Consider the following 25588-nt stretch of genomic DNA (forward strand, 5'->3'; position numbering starts at 1 on the left):
TTCACAGAATAGCCACGGGGATGTCAAGTACCGTATAGGAAATGGAGGGGCCAAGGAACTTAGATGCATGACCCATGGACAGGAACAATGGTGTGGGGATGGCCTGAGGGAGTGGGGGTGCTGGGTGGAGGGGGACAAAGGGTAACAAATCAAGACAACTCTAATAATCAATAAAATACAATAAAAATAAAAGTAAATGAATACGATTAGGCCATGATTATATTTAATAAAGAGGAAAACTCTGCTTAGGACATACACTAAAATGTTTAAAGGAAACTGCTCCTGGGTGGTACTGTCAACAATTTTTTAAAAATTCTATTCCCAAATCTTCTCTAATAAGCATATTTTATCAGCAACAAAAACTAAAGTTTATATACGGGAAGTAAATTTAAAATTTTCAAATTAATAATTATGAAAAAAATCAATGTATAAAACTATTATATAGAAATCTTTCCATTAAATGACGTTAACTGTTTCCTTGGCTGGTGTGGCTTAGTGGGTTGAACATCGTCCTGCGAACAGAAGAGTTGCCAGTTCAATTTCTGGGCAGGAACGCACCTGGGCTGCAGGCCAGGCTCCAGGTTGGGGGCAGGCAGGAGGCAACCAATTCATATTTCTCTTGCACATCAATGTTTCTCTCCCTCTCCTTCTCCCTCCCTTCCCAATTCTCTAAAAATAAATAAGTAAAATTTTTAAAAAATTATAGTAACTATTGACTAGTAAGTCAACAACATGCACGGCTCCTGACTCCATTTTAGAGATTACAATATCTATTCCGAAATCCGTGTCAAGACTATCCTAAGTAAAATTTTCCCAAAGCATATTATTTGGTTTGTCTGAGATCATTTTATTAATTGAGTGCTAATGGGCCCCCAGGGGAAGCCATGACAATAAAAACATCAAAAATTAAAATTTAGCAGAATTAGAAATGGGTACTCAGAACAAATGAATATCCAAGAGAATTACAATGGAAAAAACTACCTTTCTCCATCATCTATGACTCCACTGAACTGAAGAAGGAAATGGGAGGAGTATTTAGTATTTAGTTTTTTTAGGAAGTATTTAGTTTGCATATACGGTCTGTGCATGTATATGGCATAAAATAAATAGAAAAAAATGTACTCATCCTTTGTGTTTTAAACTTGGTACAAAACCTTTCCAATAGTTTAACCTCATTCTTTTTTTAAAAGATATTATTTATTTATATTTTAGAGAGAGCGGAAGGGAGGAAGAAAGAGGAAGAGAAACATTGAGGTGAGAGAGAAATATTGACTGGCTGCCTCTCATGTCTGCCCCAACCAGGGACCAAACCTGCAACCGGGGCATGTGCCCTGACCGTGAATTGAGCCAGCAACTTTTTGCTCTGTGAACAAAGCCCAGACAACAGAGCTATACCAGTTGGGGCTAACCTCATTCTTTTTCTTTCTTTTTTTAAAATGATCTTATTTATTTATTTTTAGAGGGAAGGGAGGGAGAAAGAAACAGAGAGAAACATTGATGTGTGGTAGCTTCTCACACATCCCCCACTGAGGACCTGGCCCACAACCTAGGCATGTGCCCTGACTAGGAATTGAACCAGCAACCCTTTGGTTCGCAGGCCACTGAGCCAGAGTCACACCAGCCACAGCACCTCATTCTTGAATAAACTGATTTTCTTCCTTCCTCCTCATAAAACAGGAATGATATGAAACTGACAGCAACAAATTTTACCATTAATATCAAGCAATCCTCTAAAACTATCTAAATAGAGGAAAGAATAGATAACAATAATTATCCTCCTAACTTCACAGAAATATTTGTTACAGTTAATTGTCTAGAGAAATCATAATTTTTCACTGCTTTTATGGGAGACAAGGAAAAAGTAAACACAATATAATCCCATTTCCTTAAAAGGTCTCACTTCACAAAGCAAAAGACAAAGGACCTTATTCCCTGGACATAATTTCTAAACTGGTACTAAGAAACAAATGAAAGAAAGAACAAGTAGGGTGAAAGAAAAATAAAAGTAAAAGCAGTGAGGCGTCTTCTGAAATGGAAACCAGTAGTAAAATTCCTAGAATTTCCTGCAGCAGAAATAATAAAACATTTTCATTTAAAAAATTCACACAATCATTCTGAAGAGCAGTCTGGTAGGGGTGGGGGGAAATAACAAAGTGTAGAAGAGCCAGAAAAAAATTTAAAAATTTCGCAATTTTCTTTTACCTGTTTTCATGAATCCTGGATGCTCAGCAATGTTTGAACTATTTAATAGCTTCACAGCTTTCCGATAATTGCCTCTTAAGTACTCGAAATTGCTTTTAAGAAACAGAGAAGGTGCAGACTGTAAAGAAAATATAAGTTTTTAGATGCCTAGTGAGATCGTAATCACACTGTTGTGCCGGCATGTGTTCAAGGGCACAAATGAATCATTAAGTCACGGTCACCAAAACCAGTCTCTCCTCCTCTGGTGTTCCCTGACCCAGGTAATAACTTATTTTGCATTACAATGATTTATTTGTTTGTTTCTTCCCTATGCCTATGGCATCCTTTAAGGCAGGGATCACGGTTTTGTTTTGTTTTGTTCTGAATTTCATAAAAGGGCCCTGGCTGGTGTGGTTCAGTGGACTGAGTGCTGGCCTGTGAACCAAAGAGTCGCGGGTTCAATTCCCAGTATGAGGCACATGCCTGGGTTGCAGGCCAGGTCCCCAGCAGGGGACACAAGAAATGCAACCACACATTAATGTTTCTCTCCCTCTCTTTCTCCTTCCCTTCTCCTCTCTAAAAATAAATAAATAAAATATTTGTTTTTAAAAAAAGGTTTTGTAAGGACTGGCTGGCTACTTAGGCCTTAATTCCACTCTTAGGTCTAGGCTAGAAGTGTTCTCAAAAATCACTTGGGTACTACTGACCCAGGGGCTAATCTGAATCCTGCTTGACATTTTTCTAAGTCAATTTTCCTGAACTATTCCTACTACAGACCATATATCCTCATGATTTCATACTTTTTTTTTTTTTTAATCCTCACCTGAGGATACATGTTATTGATTGTAGAGAGAGAGGAAGGGAGAAAGAGGGAGAGAGACATGGATGTGAGAGAGAAACAGAGACTGGTTGTCTCCCACAGGCACCCCAACCAGGCAGTGAACCGACAACCCAGGCATGTGCCATCACTGGGAATCGAACCCACAACATTTTGGGGTACAGGACAACGCTCCTACCAGTTAAGCCACCTGGCCAGGGCATGGTTTCATACTTTTAATTAACAGTTATCCTAAAAGCATCAAGAGTGTTTTCAATTCCGTCCCTTTCCACTGCTGTCTTAAAAATTCCTTTTCAGTGGGAGTTCAGGGTGTAGGGGTGGAAGGAAGGAGTAATGACTACACCTGAAATACTGTCGCACTAGTCAAACTGAAGGCACTGTCAAGCCAAAAGTCATTTGGAAGGAGCAGGTTTGGGTTACAACTTGACTGTTAATCTTTAATAAATGTTTTCAGTATAACCTAAAAAAGAAAAATCCCAGTGTGTAATAAAATTGTGTTTAGGTGAGTTGTGATAAACCACTCACAGAATACCGAGGAGTGACTTACAACGCTTTTGAAGGCTACATGCCAAGGCGAAGTGCTTGTTATGATTTTAAGTGAGAAACATATCACATTAAATGGTAGTAGACACAGCGTGATCACTACCTTCACGATCTCTATCAAGGTTTATACCTGGTAGTATCATCTACTATAATAGACTAAATTATTTAAAACTGACAAATACAAACTGTCAGAATAAAAAAAAGTTTTAGGACAGAAAAGCCACCAACCGAAATAAAAAATCAAGAGGAAACTTACATTTCCAGCTGTGTTCATGACGGACTTGATCTCCCTTTTGCACGCTTTCAGAGACTTCATCTGGATATAAGCTCTTACTTTGTACTGCCAGAGGGAAAATGCTGGGAAGTCAGAACTGGGGCTGCCTGACTCATAGTGAAGCAGTTCTACTTTCCCGTTAAGGAAATTAAACCCGATTTGTTTACAACATAGTTGTATACCAGTTACTTGCAAAAACAGGTTTAAATTGTTCTTAGCCTATTTTTACTGTACTCTTGGAATATACTCTAAAAAACTAAAAACATGGTAGAATAAAATTTATACAGAGAAGTTCCAAGCAAAAATCCTACCGATTCTTATCTGTACATGGTTAATGAACAGTGAATTTTAAAATTCTACAAACTGATTTTATCACCTAATACATTCCCAGACCATTTTTTTCAATCTTTTATAGAGTAAATAAAAGAAATGACATTGCATTATCATCTTAAGCAAAGTATATTTAGAAGGATTATATGTGCTTCTAAACTACAATACTTCAAAGCCAAATAAACATACATGTCTAAAATGATTTACTGCCTTCAATGATCTATCACATTCTTTACCACTGTTAAGTACAAGTAAATACGTGATATATAACCTCTCTTAAAATGTATGTTACCTGATGTATCTTTGATTTTGCAGCTTCTATTAGAGCTCCACTTTCAGCTTTATGATTAGATCCGTCTTTGTTGGTGTTGTTACCCGTCTGTAGGGTAGTGAAACAAAGTTAATCAAAATTAAGTATATTTTGACCATTAATTAAATCACTGATTTCCAAGTGAGCTAATCTGAATCATCTAGAGAACATTTTATTTTTTTAAGATATGAGAAAATTAGAACTACCTTTTCTCAATTTATGTTGAGTATTTTTATTGTATTTTTCCCCATTACTATTCAGTCTCCTTATACTCTGTACCCCTGCCCCCAGCAATCACCACGCTGTTGTCCATGTTGATGCGTCCTTTTTCCTTTTCGCTCAATCCCTCCACCCGCTAACCTCCCCCCTGCCCTTAGCTGTCAGCCTGCCCTCTATCTCTGAGTCTGTCTCTATTTTGCTTGTTCGTTTAGTTTGTTCATTAGATTCCACATATAAGTGAAATCATACGTAGGGAGCATTTTCAGAATGCAGAATACCAGGCCCCAGGCCCAGAGATTCCGGTTGAATAATGTAGCGTGGGTGTCAGGAGACTCTTTCTCTGAGCAGCTCACTGTCGAGCACCATCACAGACTAGGTTTAAAACTCGTGCATATTTTTCGGACAAAACTCAGGTCACCTTTCTCAAACCCAGAAGTGATCACATCAACCCCTTCTTAAAAACTTTCTTGGGCATAACACTGCCAACATCACCCTCGAAATTCTGAGTATACTATTCAAAATCGTCCACAACGCGACCCATATGGGAGTTGCCAATGTCACCCCCTGCTGACCCCCCTTCCACGGCGCAGGCACCGCCACCCACTTCAGACCACCAGAGTCCCCCCAGCACTCCACTGCCACACACTTTCTCTGCCAGGATGGCTGCTCTACCCCATCCTTCCTTTTCTGATTTGTCCAACTGTCACATCTGTACAGAGGCCCGAATCAAACGTCCAAACTTCTCTGAAACATTCCCTCACCTCCTTCCTCCCACTCAGTCCCTGAACAAATTCGTTCCTTGAAAAGCAAGAACTGTGAGGTTTTCATTGTTGTCACTTGAGTACCTAGCAGGGCACACAAGCATCAGTTGCACTGAATTATACTTCACCAAGTATTACAAATACTAAATATGAACATGAAATATTTTACTACTGTTTTATGAATAATGCTAAGATCATTTAACTGAACTCTTTTATATATATACATTTGTTAAGTTGAAAAAAAAAAAAGAAAAGAAAAGAAAAGCTCCAGCTTGTGTGGCTCCGTGAATTGCATGTCAGCCTGTGAACCAAAAGGTTGCCAGTTTGATTCCCAGTCAGTCGATGCACATGCCTGGGTTGCAGGCCAGGACCCAGCTGGGGGCTTGCAAGAGCTAACTCGATTGGTGTTCTTCAAATCACATTGATGTTTCTCTCCCTACCTTCCCCTCTCTTTAAAAAAAAATAAAATAAAATCTTAAAAAAAGACAATGCTTGATGTTTATTTTTAAACTTCAAAACACATACAGATAGAAAGGTATGGACAATCTATTTTCTGCAAATATTCCTTGTTTAACGAAAGGGCAGGTACAGGAAGAAAGGAGGACATCCCTTAAGAACCAGAAGCACAAGCAAAATGAAAAGCATGAGCAACTAAAATACATTCCTAATGTGCATCAGGTCTCTTATCAGAACATGGTTAAGCTTAATCATCATAAACATGTGCCCTTTTTGAAGAACTTCACTGATGCAATTCTCCGTAGTCTAAGCTACCCTGCTTATCCAGATTATGCAATTTCATTGTCTTAATTCTAATCTGTGCATTCTGTAAAGCTATTATCTCTCATATGAAAAGATGCTAACATACACCTTTTAGTCATCAGGGATATCAAGACTATCAAGAGATCCCACTTCACACCCACTGGGATGGTTACAAATTTTTTTTGAGGAGATGGGAACAAGGGTTGGCAAGAATGTGGGGAAAGTGGAATCTTCATTAAGCTGTTGGTAGGAATGTAAAATAATGCAGCTATTTTTAAAAAGTCTGGTAGTGCCTCCTATGGTTAAACATCACGAGTTACCAGTTTATGGAAGGAAAGCTGACTTTGGGGGATAAACACAATGCAATATACAGAAGGTGTATTATAGAACTGTACACTTAAAACCTATAATATATAATTTTATTCACCAATGTCACCCTAATAAATTTAATAAAGTTTAAAAAATAAGCAAAATAGTTAATATGACCCAGCAATTCCATTCTTAAATATATCTCTAGAGGAATTGAAAACATATGCCCAGAAAAAAAAATTGTATATAAATGTTCATAACAGCAGTATTTAAAAATAACCAAAAATGCAAAACAATCCAAATGCCCACCATCCACTGAAGAATTAAAAAAAGGTGGCATATCCGAATAATAGAATATTTATTTGTTTATTTATATTTTTAGAGAGAGGGGAAAGGAGGGAGAAAGAGACGGAGATAAACATCAATGTGTGGTTGCCCCTTGTGCACCCCCTTACTGGGGACCTGGCCCATAATCCAGGCATGTGCCCTGACTGGGAATCGAACTGGTGACCCTTTGGTTTGCAGGCTGGCATTCAATCCACTGAGCCACACCAGCCAGGGCAAAATATTATTCAGCCATAAAAAGGAATGAAATATTTGGAAAATGAAAAAAGTACAGGCTATAACATGCAAACTTGGAAAATATTATATTAAGCCAAAGAGGCTAATCACAAAAGGCCACATATTGCACAATTCCATTTATACAAAATGTCCACAACAGGCAATTCCAGAGATAGAAAGATCAGTGGTTGCCTGGGGCTACAGAAGGGGGAGAAAGCACTGGCTGCTAGCAAATACAGGGTTCCTTTGCGGGGTGATGTTCTGGAACATAGATCGTGGTGATGGCCGTACAACTCAGAGAGTACACCAAAAACCACTGAATTGTACACTTTAAAATTGTGTGTACATGAATTACATTTCCTCCCTCCCTTTGTTGCCATTAATCAAAGCTTTACTCCATCTGTGTCTACCTAGTTTGTGAGCCTCCTCAGGGTAGAAACAATCCTTTTGATTTTTATTAACAATTTTTTTAATTGAAGTACAATTGATATATAACATTGTATTGGTTTCAGGTATACAGCATAATAACTTGATGTTTTTGTATTTTGCAAAATGAATAACTCTAGGTAACATCTCTCACCATACACAGTTACAAATTTTTTTTCCTTGTGATGAGGCCTTTTAAAATCTACTGTCTAAGCACCTTTCAAATATTCAATACAGCAGCATTAATTATAGTCACCATGTTGTACAGTGAATTATATTTTAATAAACTGCTATTAAAATAACATTTAACTACAAATATTAATTATTATTTAAATTTTAGTCTGAGCACCTCAGAGCACTTACCTCATTCTTTCCATTTTTGTTATTGTTACCCTGTGAAATCATTTTTTCTAGGACAACAAGAAGATGCAAAGCTTTCTCAGCTTGGTAAGTTAATATATACAGGTCAACAAGTAAAAAACACACCGCTTGGGCAAATTTTTCCTCTGGAGGGAAAAAATAAAACAGGAAAAGTTACAACCCAAAGTGAAGCAAACATCTCAGAGCAGCCCTCCCTCCCACTCCCCCGCAAGGAACCTCTCAAGACCACAGCCTAAATCTTCACTTAGAGGAATGTTTACCACCTCCAGCCGTGGAAAGAAACGACTGGCCAGGCCAACCTGTTACCTACCAGGCACCTCAAGGCCTCTCATTTCAGGGATTCTAGGGACTGAACTTCCTTTGGCAAAACATCTATCAAACACCAGTATATGAAATGAGCATACTGTTGATACTTTACCTGGAAGGATATGTGTTCTAGCACCTGCCTGGCTACTTATTAGATGTGTGGCTTTTACATATCATTGAACTCATTTTGGGACCTCAGCTGGCTGACCTGTAAAATGGGGAGAACACTTTATCTGCCTAAAGGCAGGGGTTTGGACCATGTGATCTCTTAAGGTTCCTTCAGCCTCTAAAAAGGTCTATGACTCTCTAGGAAATACATTTTCTTTCAAGGTACAGAGAGGCGAAAAAGAAATAATTTGGTTGCAGACAGAAAAGAAGCAAGGTGTGGATTGGAGTACATCAGAAAAATCCCAACAGCCAAAAGGAAAATATAAAGGCAAGGACACCTAAGGAGGAAGAGCCCAAGGAAGAAAGGAAGGGTAACCTGGTACGACCTAGCACTATTTCTTTTCCTTTCAAGGAGAAGATAAAAAGAGAAATAAGGATGAAAAGAAGGCTGCTATAATCAAAATTTCAAAAGCCCTTAAGAACCTCCTAACAAGTCTTCCTGATTCCATTCTTGTTCTTACACTGAAGCCAGAGTGGAATCCATTTAAAACTGAAATCAATGCAGTTGATATGCAAAGGTCGTACCTCCATGGGCTTCCCACCCACTTAAACAAGAAGTCCCCACCCAGGTTACAAAGATGCACCCGTTCTGCCCCTGGCTGCTTCAGAGTTAACTTCCTGCCAGCTCCCAGCCTAGCCCTGGACACAATCCCGTTCCTGCTGCCCGTCTTGGTCACCAGCCTCAAGCTCCCCTCTGCACATACTATTCCCTCTGGCTGGAATGCTTTTCCTCTAAAGAGCGGTATGGCTCACCTCATCTTTTCCTTCAGCTGTCTTTTCAAATACTGTCTTATCTCAGGTCTTCCTTGATTACCTCATCTAAAAATAATATCCCCAGTCAATTTCTATCCTGTTACCCAATGTTTAGCTTTTCTTTACAGCATTCAACTACCTCACAATGTATTTCTTGTGCCATGTGCCATCTCCCATTAGAATGTAAGCTATTTTAATAAGGGTAAAGACCCTTCCTATTTCATTTTCTGCATTATCTTCAGATCCCAGAACAGTGCCTGGCTCATAGTACATTCTCAATAAATATATGTTAAATGAGGAATCCAAGCAGTAAAATTAAAAAGAAAACACCAATAATAATTTTCAAAGAAAGAAAAATGCGTTGGAATACTAATCGGTTGCTAGATGCCGCTCAACCACAGCAGATTAACAGGATTTCATGAATGTTCCGGAAATTCGAAAAACCACCTTTATAGAAAAACACATCTGTGCCATCTTAGAGGTATAACTCTGACTTCTGGCTGTTCAGAAGAGCAGAACTGGTGACACGCTACACAACACTTCACCTCTACCGTCTCTCCTGGGCGGCCTGCCCAGCGCCGTGCCCTCAGGACTGGGGAACAGTAGAGAAGCGCCTTGAAAATGCTTCCCTGGAGCTGCAGTAAGCAGTTGGTCAACCAGCTGTCAGTAAAAGGGGACCCTGAAACCAGTCCCAAAGCCTCGCAAAGGAGCCATTGCCTGCCACCACATTTCCTGTGCCGACCACATCAGCAGTCGCCTGTTCATCAATCACAAATGTGCACTCATCTTTTGAACTTAAAAGAAAGTAACCATGGAGAAAAAAGACAAAACATGTGAATTGCAGCTGAAATCTGACTGCTTGTGGGTGGAAACCAACAGCCCTCTCCAACCACCATTTCCTGGGTCCAGCTTTGCTGCTTTATTTGCTCCCCTCTTTTTTCCTTTGCCCTTACCTTTGTGCCTCCTCCTGGGGCTAGTAATTGTACGCGAGCTAAGATAACAAGAAAACTGACACAGTTCTGTACTATCGGCTCTACCTCAGTTAGGCAACAGACAAAATAAATTACTAGACTGCCCCCTAACATTCCAAAACACTCCTTCCTTAATGCACCACTTAAAGGATCAGGTACACAACAAAAAACCCACAAAAAATCAAGTCTTCACATTAGAAACAGCAATTCTAACAGCTGTCTTCAAAAATTGGGGTGGGAGGGTACTAAAAACCTGGATTCATCTAACAGTGATATAATTATCTTTCTTAACCATTAAGAAAATCTGACATTTTTTTTTTTTTCTTACTGACATGGAATAATTTGATTTAGGGCATCTAGGTACAAACACGAGAAACCTTTGCAAGTATGGGAAGAGAGAGAAATTATTGACTTGAAAGATAACATACCAAAGGGTTCTATAAACTGATAAAGTTTTTCACCAACTGATATGGCTTCTGTATACTGCCGCAAATGATAAAGAATGACTGCCTGATTGTAATACAACATGCTGTTTTCGACATCATCTAATCCATCCATTTCTTCAACAGCTGAATGGACCTATAAAACAATCAACAGGGATTATGCTCTAACAACAGTAAGAAAATAAAAGAGCAAAAGTGAAAGAAATCTATGTTAATAAACAGGAACACAGGTCGTTTCTTACTCTGAATTTTTCCACATTAACAGGACCTCTAGATTTTAAATACTCTCACACACTAAACATTATTTTACTCATAATCAAATTCTGTTCAGTAAAACACTTGGGTGGCACTTTTTTAAGTACCTAGCACAAGGCAAGGTGATTCTCTTCCTGTGACAATAGTGTCAATGTTGAACTGCCAGCATGGATTCCGGGATGGATTATCCCACTTTGCAGACTCATGAGCTGCAAGAGTCTCCATGGAGAGTGGGCAAAATGCACAAGGGCCTTTCCTGTGAGACTGTTACACAGTGTACACATAAGCCTGATTCCACTTTGTAAACACTAAAGTAACATTTAAATACTAACAAATAATAGCTAACTACTTTTGTGCCAGGCCTGCTGCGTTAAACCTTTTTATAGAGAACACCTCATTTAATCCTCACCACACCACAAGGACATAGATAATGTTACCATTTCTATTTTATAAATAAGGAAATCAGCACAAAAATCTTAGTTATCTTGCCCACAGCCATATGACTAGGAAGTGTATTTTCTGATTTTCCCTATTATGTTCAGGTTTTGTTCCCTTAATAAAAATGATTTTTTTGAAGTAATAAACAAAATACACTTTGTCACACACGGTGGTGAAAACAGGCTTTTAATGGCTTTACTAGAACGCTAACATCAACATGTGATACAAAAAAATCATCACACTTTGTATTTTAAAGCTAGACTATCTGTATACCCTCTTCTGTAAGAGGTAGCAACAGGCTTTTAAATTTTAATCAAATTTTGCAACCGTTCTGTACTTCCATGTAACACATAACACTGGAATTCTACCCAAATTAAAACTAATCTTTCTTTGCCATTATGAAGATTGCAATATATTATTGAGCAATGTTAGTAATTAATGCTAAGACTGATATTTCCCTGAATTAAACAGAACCTTTATATACACGGCCTTAACCTTGGTTTGGCTAACAGCAACGATCCGGAAGGTTTCTGACACTTGCTGATTTGTAATCAGACTTCTGCAGACTTCAGTCACCCATGTGGAGAGCTTGACAGTGGGGTTCAAACGTTAACAACTGGTCCTAGCTGACCAATAGCACATTTCAATTAGTTTGGGGTTCTTTGTAATCTTCACTTATCGACACTATCAACAAGTGACTAAAAACAGTCTCTTTAAATAAAGAAAACTCAATTTCCAAAGAAAGACATCACTTCATGGTAGCCCTGTAATGGAGACAGAGAGAGCTACAGAAAGGTTAACTCTCAGTCAGAAAGAAGGGTTTTGGGTAAATTAAGAAGTTTTAGATTCACTAATGGCTAAACTTCCAACATGAGTAACTTTGCCACATTTTACGAGTCACCAAAATAATCTAGTAATTACCCTGGCCAGAACAAAAGCTATTCATTAAAGGAGTTAAATGTTAATGAAAGTGGAACAAGTGGAAAAGGTGTGTCACTATGCCCAGGACGTGTGGCTCTGAACAGAGGAATGGTTTAGAGAAAGCCAGGCAGCACAACTATACTCACTCCTAGGAAACGCAAGAGAGTTGGAAGGCACTGGGGGAGGGGCGGTTATTAAACCAACCTTATTAAGAAAAAGGCTGGTGAAGGCATTTCAAAAAGCAGTTTTCTTGGCTTGAGTTTGCAGGAGCCTCTTATTCTAAAAAAGGTTTGAAGGATGAATTTGTGCTCAAAGACCAAATGTTTCCTGGAAGAATCTGTCTATGGGGTTATAGGGCACGTGTACTAGATATCAACAAACATCATTTTTTCTTTGATTCTGGGGCTCCATATAAAGTCAAGATTAACGATACTAGTGTAATGATGAAATGTGATGACATATAAATTTACCAAGACCGAGGTAGTTATAAGAACAGACTCAAGAGTCAGGAGGTCTGGTTCAAGTCCTGCTCCTCCCCTTCCTAGCTATAAATTAAAATTATTAGGCTCCTTAAATCCTAGTTTCAAACCTGAGAAAACAAGTACCTCCCCTCAATAATTGTGAGGATTATATAAGGCATAAAAAGCACTTAATATGGAATTTGGAATCAAGCAAGCATTTAATAAATGTTGTCTATTGTCATTTTCATTGAAAATTGTAAAAGGTTAAAAATGACTTTATTCCTATACGGAATTTTGAAGAGCCTAAAGGGGCCACTTATTTCTAACTATATCATGTTTAAGGGTGATACTGTACAGAATAGCTGTACCATGAATATAGGGAAGGGACTCAAAAAGGTCTCAAGACCTTCTACAGCATGAAGCAGGATTTAAAAGGGCAGGCCCCAGAGTCAAACAGAACTGGGTTTATGCAGTTTTGGGGTTTTTTTCAGATTTTTATTTACGTTTAGAGAGAGGGGAAAGGAAGAAGAAAGAGGAGAGAAACAGTAGTGTGTGAGAGACTCATCAGTCTGCTGCCTCTTGCATGTCCCCCAACCGAGGATGTGGCCCACAACTCAGGAGTTGTGCCCTGACCAGGAATTGAACTGGTGACCCTTTGACTTGCAGGGTGGCACTCAACCCACACCAGCCAGGGCTTAGCTCTTATTACTTAACAGCTTTCTGTCTTTGGATGAGCTATCTGTACCTCGGCTTTCCCATCTGTAGAATGAGAAAAATTGTAGTAGCTACTCCATAGGGCTACTGGGAAGAGTAAGTGAGATGTTGTATGCAATGCTCCTAGCAGGGCCTTGTTACACAGTAAGCTCAGACTGTCCGCTCGCGGATCCTATCATCGTCATGATCATCATATTAGGCCTCTTGAGTATCAAAGGTCTAACCTTGTGATTTGAGCAACGTTGCTATTAGGACCGGACCAGTGAAAAAGGCAAGGCCTAAACCACATATAAATTGGAATATCTTCCATTTAATCAGTTAATCATCTCTTTATCCAAAATGCTAAAACAATTTGACATTATTAATAATCAGACCCTTAAGCGCTTAGTGGAAGAACACATATGCATAACCCACAGACATGGGCAACAGTGAGGGGACGGCCAGAGGGGATGGGCAACAGTGGGGTCCCGGGTGGAGATGGGCGAGGAGAAGGTGGGTATCTGTAATAGTGTCAACAATAAAAGTAAAGTTTAAAAGAAAAGAAAAATCAGGGGAAGTGTATGGCTTTGTTGATTATTTCCTTGCTAGAATTTAAGTTTCAGTGTTTTTACTAGGGGAGTCTTTTGTCATTAAGTAATAATCCCCAGAATTTATTAAATAAGTGTTCAGCAAGTTTAAAAAACAATAATCATAATAATGAGACTCTTGCAGTAATAAATTATATCTCAGGAGCTAAGCTTCTTCATATATTTCTCCTTTAATTCTCTCTCAAAACTCCAAAGCTCGTCCAAATTTGGTATATTAGTCTATTCTGTTCAAGTTAAAAACCCAATTGAAAATAAAATCATGTAACATACCTTTCATTTCCTGAAATATTAACTTTACACAAATAAAAGTAACACCAAAGAATGTTTCAGATATATTAAAAATTGTGCTATAAATATCAGACAAGAAGTCACATTAATTTTCCTTAACTATTTTTATCTCATAACTTAGCATATTTTTATAGCCAAATTCATTTGTGTATTACCTGATTCTTCAGCTGGTTAAGTGTTTGTCTCAAACTATCTGTTGTTGTTTGGTTACTTTTAAAAAACTCAGCTATTGCTGTATTTAAAATTATTTTATAATCATCTTTGTTTATATCTTGTAGGCAGGCAAGATGCTGAAGACAGGAATCATAATTTCCAGCCTAAAACAAAAATGAAAACACATTCACAAAATTACATATCAGCTTTAAGAACTATGTGATCATTTTCAAATAGATTTCACTAATTTCTATTTTAAAATTCTTTAAAAAGACATATAGAATTTCCCCAAATATACTAATTAAAGTCACTAGATGAAGCAATGTTGATGTCAATTAAGAAACTGTGATGTCAATCATATCTCAATAAACTAGAAATAAACAAACAAATAAATAAATTGTGGTTATATATTTCCTAAGAATCAAACTCTAACACTGATACACGTGCACCATACTTATAAAGCTATATATATAAACTACACCTATATGTTATAGTTGTATATAATATATACATTAGTATATATTGGTACGTATTGCTAGCAGGGTATAATAGCCAAAGCTAGCCAAGAAAGGTAATGCGATTACTCTAAATTTTAATTTCTAGTTAATATACTTTGAATACCCAAGTATCTAGTTTTGCTTACATGTATGTAACTTGATAATCAAATAAGTTTTTTCCATATTGTTTAATGTCAGAAAAGTTGATGTTCTGACAAACTTTTGGGGTTTCATTTCAAAGCACATTCAGGAAAAAAATCTGAAGAGAGTAGTGAAATAAGAAGACTGACCCACACACTTAAAAATCTAAATTTAAAAGACCTAAAAAAACAACACTGTCAGTGTTAAAATATATTTATGAAAACACAAAAACTTGAGAATGGCTCAAATCACTCCAATTCCTTTCACCATAGTTAAACTCTTAAAATGTTTTTATTTCAAAGTTAAACCTAGTTTCTAAATGTAACTCTTGAGTTGGTACAAAACAAAAATTACACCTTTAAAAATTCACTGTGAAACAATTCATACTTGACAGGTCCTCAAACTGGAGCGGACTAAGAGAAACATTTCTTACCGTGAAAGCTTGGAAAGCGTTGGTGGACAGCTCCTTCTCCTGATCAGTGATCCCAGAGGCCTGGCCTGCCCCTTCATGTTTCTCTGCTCCCTGATCTGCAAGTACACACACATTTTACAGTTCTTCAGAAATAACAGTTGTGCAGTGATGTGTCCCTCCTTTTCTTCTTAGTTGTCTTCTTCCTAATGAAGTTGCCAGAGTCAGAGCTCTCTCAGCTACCATGGCTGTGTTATGAGTAAGGAGCCACTCCTCCAAAAACTTAACGAAGAAATGTTTCCCTTAGCTGTGGCCAAGTTCAAGGAAAACCCACCGTTACATACATAAGGATTGCAGCTCTGCTCACGTGGCATTAGGGCAGAGAATGTTGTGCTCCTTTATTTTTTCTTTAAACTTTATTTATTTTTTGAGACATGAAGGCAGGGAGAAAGAGAGGGAGAGAAACATCGATACGAGAAATAAACATAGACTGGTTGCCTCTCGCATGCCCCAGCTGGGGAGCTGGCCAGCAACCCAGGCATGTGCCCTCACAGGGAATTGAACCGGCGACCCCTCAGTTTGCAGGCCAGCAGTCAGTCCACTGAGCCACACCAGCCAGGGCCATGTTTCTCTTAATGTTAAAATTTTTATTAAGAGCATATAATATTATTTTTAAAAAAGTTTTATTTTTAAATGCCTACCTAAAACTAATGTAAGGTTTTAGAAGTCAGGTAACGAGTCTAGTAGCTGCAAGATGCATAAAGGGCGTTTCTGGGTGTGTGAGAATTCATTAAACTGTAGGTACACTTATGATGTGGGCATTTTTATAACAACTCATCAAGGCGTCGAAGAATTTAAGTTTCTATCTACTTTCCCCCAAAGGCAGATTGGCTCATGTAGCCACTGCTATCATTATCCTCTAGGAAGTATAAAAGTCTCCTAAAATCTTCCAGGAAAGGAGAGAAGCAAACTTCAAGATACATAAATAAATAAGCTAGACTCTAAGGCTGACAGATTCTGAAATTCCCATTTATACTGACATTTCAAAGAGCTGAGCTCAATGACAGCCCTTTTATAAGTGAACCAGCCATCATTTTACCTACATTCTCTAACATCAAGATAAAAACCTAAAAAAAACTTGAGCAGAATTACTATTTTTATTTTCCTTGTTATCTCCTCACTTTTCAAGCTTTCTGCAAGGAATGGGTATTATTTGTATAATCAGTTTTTAAAATGTTTTTTAAACATTCATTTTTGTAACTGCTGACTTCTTACCAGAAAGAGTCTGCACATAATTCCACAATGTGTCTTTATTTGTCCAAAAGTAGTCTCCATTGCCAATGGAAAGGGTATAGGGCCGTTCATCCATGAGCTTGACCTTCCTCTTACTGTGACCCAGTGCGCACGGCTGACCTTCTAGGCGTATAGAGCTCTTTGGCGCACAAACCTTGACACTCTTTAGGCCAAAAGGCTTCATTGTGAACCAAGTAATTGCCTTTAGGTTTGAACCAAGCAGAAAAGAAACACACTGCGTTTCCAAAACTGAAAAAAGTCAGTTAACTGAAAGCATAGACGCATTCCATTAAAAGAATGTTAATTCAAATCTGATTGGAGGAAGATCTTCCACACAAGCTATACTTTTCTAAATATAACTCCATTAATGTTCAAGAAAAGAAATTTTGTTCCAAAGAAAAAAAGGATTAAGGCCTAAGGACATCTGCTACACTCACAAAATAATACTGATGCCTCTGTGAAGGAAAAATTTAAATAAGGACACTGTTTCAAAGGAAAATAATTCAGGTTTACCAAAGTCACAATCTAGCTAAGGCTCACACACTGCACATGTGCTTTTCTATCACTTGAACAAGTACACCTGTCTTATCAAAACCCTTACTATAATGGCTGATTTCTACACACCTCAGAGAAATAACCTGTGACCAGCAATGCTACGGACTTGAGCACCCCGTCCAGCACTGCAGATACAAAGGGGCAGAACATTAACAAGGATCAAGGATATATCGCATGCTTTGGGGAAGACAAGCAAAGCAGAACACTAACTCTGCCAACGAGCATCTTTGTTTTCATATCTGAGAGCAGTTTTATGCACAGAGAAAAGGCTTACTCCAGTTTTCAAATATTAATATTTGATTTATTAATGTTACAAATTCACAAAGACTAGATTTCCCTTAAACATTTACATTCAATTTAGACATCATATTCTATTTGGAGTTCCCATTTGAAAGGGCTGTGATGAATGTTTGAGCCTACATAAAAAGTGAAATGCCCTCAAAAATAAAATTTTAACTACTTTACATAATTAAATACATTCACTTTCAAGTACAATTGTTTAACTTACAGGGGCAAAATCTTCTGAAAACAACTTATAAACCTAAAAAATTACATGTATGAAAACAGTGACTTGGGTATTCTTTTTTCCCCAGGTACTCTTTAATGTCAGTGCAAAACCATAGTAGGGTTTCAACTTATATTCATAAACGTAATCAATTATTCAATTAATTATTACTCTATATTCTTCAACATTAAAAACAATTAAAAGATCAAATGTAGATCACTACATCAATTCCCTAATCTGAAAACTGGTAAAATAAAAAGGATGAATTAAATTTTTAGCATTTAACATAACTTCCTGAGAAGAATTATAGTTCATCTCCAGTTGATACAGAAGAGCTATTCTTTATAGAATACAAGCTAATAAATGTAGACATAGTAATAGAATTAGGAAAAGTACCATTTTGCAATCTACAATATTATAACTGATTAAGGCAGATCATCAATGGTGAATGATTTCATAATGACAAATTACTATACCACAGATTACTTCTTTTTTAAAAAAGAAAAATTAAGACACAACTGACACATAACATTATGTTACTTTCAGGTAGATAATGATTTTTGTGTCTAGCCCATAGATTACTTCTGATTGCAAATGGAAAAAGATGTTCCTGTTAACATCTTAACAAATTAACCAAATTTAGCATCTAATAGTGAACAAACTGACAATATGTACTTTAAAAAAGTACAAAGCTTCACCTACAAAGCATCTTGCAAATATGTTAAATCCAAATCTAATGAAGTCTGTTAAAATACCTTTCAGTTCACAGAAAATACAGGAGATAAAGAACTAATGAAAAAATACCATAAATGCCCTGGCCAGGTGGCTCAGTTGGTTTGAGCATCAGCCCATACATCAAGATTGCAGGTTTAATTCCCAGTGAGGGCACATACCTAGATTGTGGGTTCAATCCCCAGTCAGGGTGTGTATGGGAAGCAATTAATTGATATTTCTCTCTCTCTCCCTTTCTATTTAAAAATCAATTAAAAAACACATCCTTGGGAGAGGGTTAAAAAACACAAAGAATACAAGGAAGAAATAACTGAGGAATTCCAGAATGCAGGATATTCTGTAAGGTGATTAGCCTCTTCAAAAAACAAAACAAAACAAATCACTGTCATGAAAAGAAAAGGAATTAAGAGACATATCAAAATACAATATATAAACTTAATTTGAAAGGCACAGCTTTTTTAAAGTTTTAAGTAACATTTTTGGTTCAACTGGAGAAATATGATATATTCAAATAGTAATCTTCTGAAGTATGATAATGGTATTGTGGTTATGTAGGCAAATGCCCCTATTTTAAGAAACACATGGTGAAATATATATAGAGACAAAGTGTCATGATGTCTGTAACATTTAAAAAATGATTCTGTAGCCAGAGATAGAGGAAGTAAACAGTAAAATGTAACAACTGTTGAACTAGGTGGTGGTTATATGGATTTTTAAAAATATTTTAGATATTTCAAATCATTTGTAATAAAAAGTTGAAAAAATATCAAATGAGCACAGAGTCGTGTAAGTCCGAATGATGACACACATTAACTAGATGTACTGTGGTGATTATTTTGCAACATATACAAATATCGAGTCATTACATTGTACAATTGAAACTAACATCAATTACACCTCAAAGAAAGAAACACTAACCTATACTACTGAATGCTTACTGCATTTTTCAAGGAACTGGAAAAGATAATATGTATCTAACTATAAAGTTGTGTGATTCTATCAGGGGTGTTTTTTAAAAAAATAAAATTGACACCAACACAAAAAATGCACAGATCCCTTATTGGACACTGAAAAAAACAAACGGTAGGACAGCACTGCATAGTTCATTTCCTCATTTGCATGTGTGTGTGTGTGTGTGTGTATCATTTAGAATTTTATTGCAACTAATACATTAAGTAGATAATTAAGGTTTGTGTATGTGTATACATTTAAGTCAACGTGAGCATGGGTAGGCATAAAAGTCTGGAAGAACACCAAACTCAGTATTGGTTACCTGGAGACTGGGGAGATAGAGGACTTCACATTTTTTACCTTATACACTTTAATAATAATAAAAAGTTTTGGGTGTTTCAAATAAAATTTTACAAAAACAACCTTGGCTTAAAGTTTTTCCATTTGTTTGTTCTTCCTACCATTTTTATAGTCAGTCTGGCTTAAACTTTCAAGGCCCCCTTTAAGTTCTCATCTCCTGATTTCGTATTACTCACCTGGTCTTTCCCTTATTCATAATATCACCCTCCTTTTCCTATCAAGCCTGCTACTGCCATTCTCATAGTCCAAAATTTCAGATAAATTCAAATCTAGGATTCTGTTTTCTAACTTCAGCCACTTTCTCCTTTCAAATAATTATCAGAAGTCAAGTCAAATAAATCATCCTAAAACACTGCTGGTATTCCCTCAGTCAAAAATGATACTGGTGTTATACCATTAAGAAAAAAGACTTTCTTTATTTATAGAGAAATGGGAAGAGAGGGGAAAAGAGAAGGAGAGAAACCTCCATGTGGGAGAGACGTGCATTGATCCGATGCCTCTCACATCTCCCAAGGGCAGAGCAGGACCTGGCCTGCAACCCAGGCATGTGCCCTGACCAAGAATGGAACTGGCGACCTTTCAGTTCGCAGGCCTTCACTCCATCCACTGAGCCACACCAGCCACAGTGGGTTTTGTTTTGTTTCGGTTTTTTTTTTTACTACTTTTATATGTTACGTAGGGGCACAAACCTCATGAACCTTCCATTCCCCCTTCAATCTCTAACTTTGACTGATGCCCCATCTCCTCTGGGACACTCCTCCCTGTACGATTTGGTTGACATAAAACTCAGTGTGTGAGAACCGCTGGCTGATCAGTCACTGGGAAGCCACAGAACCTAGAAAGACAGGTACATTTGTTTCCAGGAGGTAAGTAAGTATTGACCAATTGGAAACAAAATAAGGGAGGAAGCTGGACAGATAAATCATCCCTTCTTTCTCTCTCATGTGGACTACTCCGGCATGTCTTCCCAGCTCGAGGTGAGACAGTACCCAGGGATGGAATGTATTGCATCTTCCTCCGCCTTACTTCCTTCTCTCCATCATTTTCACTACCCTGGACTTGTACCTCCCAAATAAAAAGTTAGCACCTTAATAAGGCTCTGCTTCCCAGAGGATGTCCACTAAAATATGCACCTTACCTCAGTTGATCCTCACAAGCTACATCCCTGGGAGGTAAATAAATTAGAAAACCATTAGGAATAAATTAGGAAACTATCAGGACCCCTATTTTACGAATCAAGAAACTGAGGCTTAACTAAGAACCTTTCCCAAAGAGCAAGGCTTTCTGCTTATCTACCATACCCAATCAGTCACAAATTCTGCCAGTTTATTCCCTAAATATTTCTCCTATTTGCCTCTCCTCTCCATCCTACCACTACCCTAAAGTATTATAGTATTAGTCAGCCTTTTAAAGACCAGGGTCTGAGATGATCTCATTTAACCCTTTACCAACTCTGTGAGGTACATATTATCATTTCTATTCTACACACAGGAAAGCTGAGACATCAAAAAGGTTTCATAAAATTTGCCCCAGATGGTCTCACAAGCACCAAATGGTGCCACTAGAACGAACCTAGGCTGTCTGATTTCAAACCCTATGTTCCTAACTCTTTACCAGTTGTCACCTGGTTCAGTTAAAACATGAAGCAGATCAGAATCAAATCATGTCCTGCTGAACTCTCCCAGTGGCTTCCCATTAGAATGAATTCAAGTTTTTTCCATGGCCTGCAAGGCCTGAAGCAAGCCATCTCTTGCCGTGTTGCCTTTGCTCACCACATTATACTATGTAGCCAGTTCCTCCTCTATGCCAGCCATTGCTCTAGGTGCTGGAGAGAGAGCATCGCTAATACAAACAAGTCTCTTTCCTTGAGGGGTCTTCTTGCTGTTCTTTGAACATTCCCCATATGTCTTCCTCCTACCTGGATCATTCTTTCCCCTAGATAAAGAGCTGGCTCTTTATCTTTATGGTCTCTGTTCAAATGTCACCTCTAACCAATGTATTCAAAGTAGAAACTTGTTCTTAGTTATCCTTCATCCTCTTACTCATTTTTCCTTTCTTCACAATATTTATCACAACTTGAAATCATAATTAACTTACTTTGTTTGGCCTCTTTTCTTACCTAATTAAGAACAAGCACACAGGACCCTCCATGTAAAGGGCCCTGGGCTCAGGGGCTCTAAGATGCAGAGCATATAAACTAGATTTTGAATGAAGAGTGTTCGCCAGATAGAGAAAGCAGGGCATTACCACTCAGAAGCTCAAAAGGACAAAATGCTTTCCAAGAGTCATTTTGCGCGTGAAGAGCTGGATGTGCGGCTATAAACAACAGCTGATAATAGTTTGTGAAGAGACTCACAAATGACACTACCAGTGAGGGTTTGATGCACACAAAAAGATGGTACAGCCTTAGAAAGTTTATGGGTAGGGGAATGATACGACCCAATAAATGTTTTAGAAATAAAGTGAAAAGGCAGCAGTGAGAAGAATGGACTGGATAAGAAGAGACAAACAGCAGTCAAGAGGCTGCTTAATGTGAAACGGATCACGTTAAGAGACAAAAGCCAGAGTCACAGCAGTTGAAACGGGGATGGAGAGGAGGGACAAAGAAAGTCGAGGGCGCCTCACTAAACATTCATTTATTTAACATGAATCCAACCTTATTATAGAGGTAGCATGTTTCCTATGCCGTGGCCTATAAACTTCAACCAATAAAAAAAACAGCCTCCTAACTCTTTAGGGATGTATTTTCTACTCTACACGCAGCTCTTCACAAATGGGAGTGCCACTATAGCAGGTCTGTGTCTCTAGCAGACTGAATAATAGGTCCTCAATGGCAGGGAGTGTGTCATATCCATTTCTTCAATATCTGAGGCAGCTCTTGGCACTCGATCTTTGTAAAAGAATGAATGAATAAGTAGAAGAATGCTTTATGACTGTGATAGGACTTGAAAACTAGATGGACTTTAGGTTTAAAAAGGCCATTCCAGGAAGCGGAATGGTATAGGTTAACAGGCATGGTAAAACTGGGAAATAAAGACACTGTCCTCAATTAGGAAGAAAGATGTCAGTCCCCTTGGTCCAGCTTTGGAGAGGTCATGCTTATTCTCTGCCTGAAACATTCCCCCATCCAAGCATCTCTATTTCGCTCACTCCTTCATTTCATTCAGCTATCTGCTCAAGTGTCACCTCAACAGAGACTCTCCCTGACCAGCCAACTTAAAATTCTATAGCACACTCTATTTTCCTCACTGTCTAAACCTTTTCTCAGCTGTTATTCTTTTTCAACAAATTACTGAAGAGATCCTCTAACAATTTTATTTACCTATACCTGTATTAGGAGGAGCTCACTTTATTTCAAATTAAATTCACCTGCCAGCTATTAAGATCGGGACCTACTAAAACCCACGGTGCACTGAGGTTTTCTTTTCCTTTCTTTTTAAAATTAATTTCACTGTAAAGTCTAAGGACCACCTCTAACTCCTCTCACGTAAGTTTCTTCCAACAAAGCCTGGATGCCACAGAGCTTATTTAAAAAAAAAAAAAAAGATTTTATTTATTTTTAGAGAGGGTGGAAAAAGAGGGAGTAAGAGAGGGAGAGAAGCATCAATGTGTGGTTGCCTCTCACGCCCTCCCTACTGGGGACCTGGCCTGCAACCCAGGCATGTGCCCTGACTGGGAATCGAACTGGTGTCCATTTGGTGCGCAGGCCGGCGCTCAGTCCACTGAGCCACACCAGCCAGGGCGCAATCACTGATTTCTTACTGGAAATACATGCCGTCACACCGTCCAAGAGGTAGGCAGGAAAGAATTTTATATTCCTTCATGGGAAAGATCCTAGGAATGGATGTGGTAATTCATAAACGAAATCGAGATTAAATTAGTTAATCACACGGCAAAGAACCAGGGAAAAACAGGTTCTAAATGTAAGATGTTGGAGAGCACAGGCCAGAGTGGCACACTATAATCTCAAGTCTATTTAAATAGTGGTTTCCTGATCAGAAGAACCACTAATTGACCAGATTGATGTGGGCAAAACAGCACAGGTGTATCCGAGTTTGGGCCAGGGGTCGCTGAGGCAGCTGTGTGTTCCGGGGTGAGTTTTCCCTGCTCTGCCTTCCCCACTGGGAAGTCGAAAAGTCGACGAAGCGGCTGAATACACTTAGGCTTCTTTAGCCAGAGATACTGTGGACGGGGTCGGGGCGCGGGGGGCGGGGAGGGAGGGCAGAGACGGTCAACATCGACTTCAGGCTGCACTTCGGTAAGAAACTCCTGGACCTGGGGCCAGACGACTCACCTTAGCGACAGCCGAGGGAGCGGAGGGGGAGGGAAATGCACGCCCAAGTTAAAGTCGCCCTCGGGTCCCTACACCCTGGTCCCCACTCGGGGGCCCTCCGCCTCCGCGCGCAGAGTCTGCCCACCCCCGCGTGTCCTGCCTTCCCGGCGCGCAGGGCGCCGGCGTCTCACCTGCAGGCTTGTCTGCAGCCATCTTCCCGCCTCGGCTTGGGTTCTTCCCTGCAGGTGGCGTGGCCTCGACTCCAGCTGCCGAGCTGGCCACAGTCCTAGAACTCTGAGGACGACTCTGGGCTCACCCAGGCTCCAGGCCCCTGAGTTCCGGCCCGGAGAGTGGGCAGGCCGAGGAAGTGACGAAAGCTAGTTCGCGTCGTCTAGCAACAGCAGCGGCATCGCCGCCCAGGAGACGACACTGCATCCTGCCATATACAGCCTCCGCCCCGCGGAGTACCGGACAGCGCTGCTTCCGGGGGCGTTGGCCGGCGTGGGAACTGCGGCTGGCCCCGCCCCACGCCGGCGGCCCCGCCCCCTGCGGCGCCCGCGCGAGCGCGCGCCTCGGAGCGTGTGCTGGGCAGGCTGGGAGGGCGCCGCGCTCCACTGCCTGTTCCTTATCCTGGTTAAAATACTTAAGTGTCAGAACTCTCTCAAGTCCCTCGTCTTACAGAAAATCATGATAGCCATACCTGACTGTGTGCTAAGCATTAAGCCTTGTACTTTGTCTTACTTTCTCATTGATTTCCCGTGACTCTGGGAGAAAGCACTGTTGCGGTTCCCGTTTAAAATAAAAATTATTTTAGAATAGTTTTAGACTTCCAGAAAAGTTACAAAAATGGATACATAGAATTCCTGTATACCCCTCAGCTACTATGTCCTGTTGTGAACATCTTAATTATTAAATTACTTTGTTACACCCGTCACATCCAAGAAACCACCTTGATCGGTACGTTTCTATTAGCTAAATTCAACGCTTTTTTTAAAAGTTCGCCATTTTCCTACCAAGTTGCCTTTCTATTCAAGGAATGGGTTACCACTTACATTTACTCGTCATGTCTCCTTAGGCTATTTTTTTTTTTAATTTGTCACTTTTTAAAACTGAGATGTAATTCGCATACCTATTAGTTTCAGGTGTACAATATAATAAATTGATATATGTATTTATTGCAAAAGGATCACCACAATAAATCTAGTTAACATCCTTCACCATACATATTGTAGTTACAAATAATTTTTTTCTTGTGACAAGAAAATTCTTTCTTGATATGAAAACTTGTAGGATTTTTCTCCCTCAGCAATTTTCAAATATACAGTATTGTTAACTAATGTCATCATGTTGTACATTATATCCTTCTGACTTGCTTATTTTATAACTGAAAGTTTATACCTTTTGACTCCCTTCACCCAGTTTTCTCCCTCACTTCCCACCCCAACTTTTGGCAACCACTAACCTGTTTTTTGTTATCTATGAGCCTCTCCCTTCCTTCCTTCCTTCCTTCCTTCCTTCCTTC

General features: G+C 38.9%; 1 protein-coding gene across 2 annotated transcripts in view; it reads right to left on the bottom strand.

The window, feature by feature from the left end:
• The window catches only part of CNOT10 (CCR4-NOT transcription complex subunit 10), a 56472-nt gene extending 32060 nt beyond the window's left edge, over window positions 1-24412 (bottom strand). For both annotated transcript variants that reach the window (XM_054594868.1, XM_054594867.1), the window contains exons 1-8: window positions 24258-24412; window positions 15422-15516; window positions 14353-14514; window positions 10519-10669; window positions 7875-8017; window positions 4459-4545; window positions 3819-3902; window positions 2203-2320 (exon numbers count right to left, since the gene is read on the bottom strand). In XM_054594868.1, coding sequence (XP_054450843.1) covers window positions 2203-2320; window positions 3819-3902; window positions 4459-4545; window positions 7875-8017; window positions 10519-10669; window positions 14353-14514; window positions 15422-15516; window positions 24258-24279 — 862 coding nt within the window. In that variant the 5' untranslated portion in view covers window positions 24280-24412. The remainder of the gene's footprint in view (window positions 1-2202; window positions 2321-3818; window positions 3903-4458; window positions 4546-7874; window positions 8018-10518; window positions 10670-14352; window positions 14515-15421; window positions 15517-24257) is intronic.
• Window positions 24413-25588: the final 1176 nt, after the last annotated feature.

This window comes from Pteronotus mesoamericanus, unplaced genomic scaffold (assembly GCF_021234165.1).
Source record: "Pteronotus mesoamericanus isolate MK-2021 breed Mesoamerican mustached bat unplaced genomic scaffold, CSHL_Meso_final scaffold_54, whole genome shotgun sequence".
Lineage (NCBI taxonomy): Eukaryota > Metazoa > Chordata > Mammalia > Chiroptera > Mormoopidae > Pteronotus > Pteronotus mesoamericanus.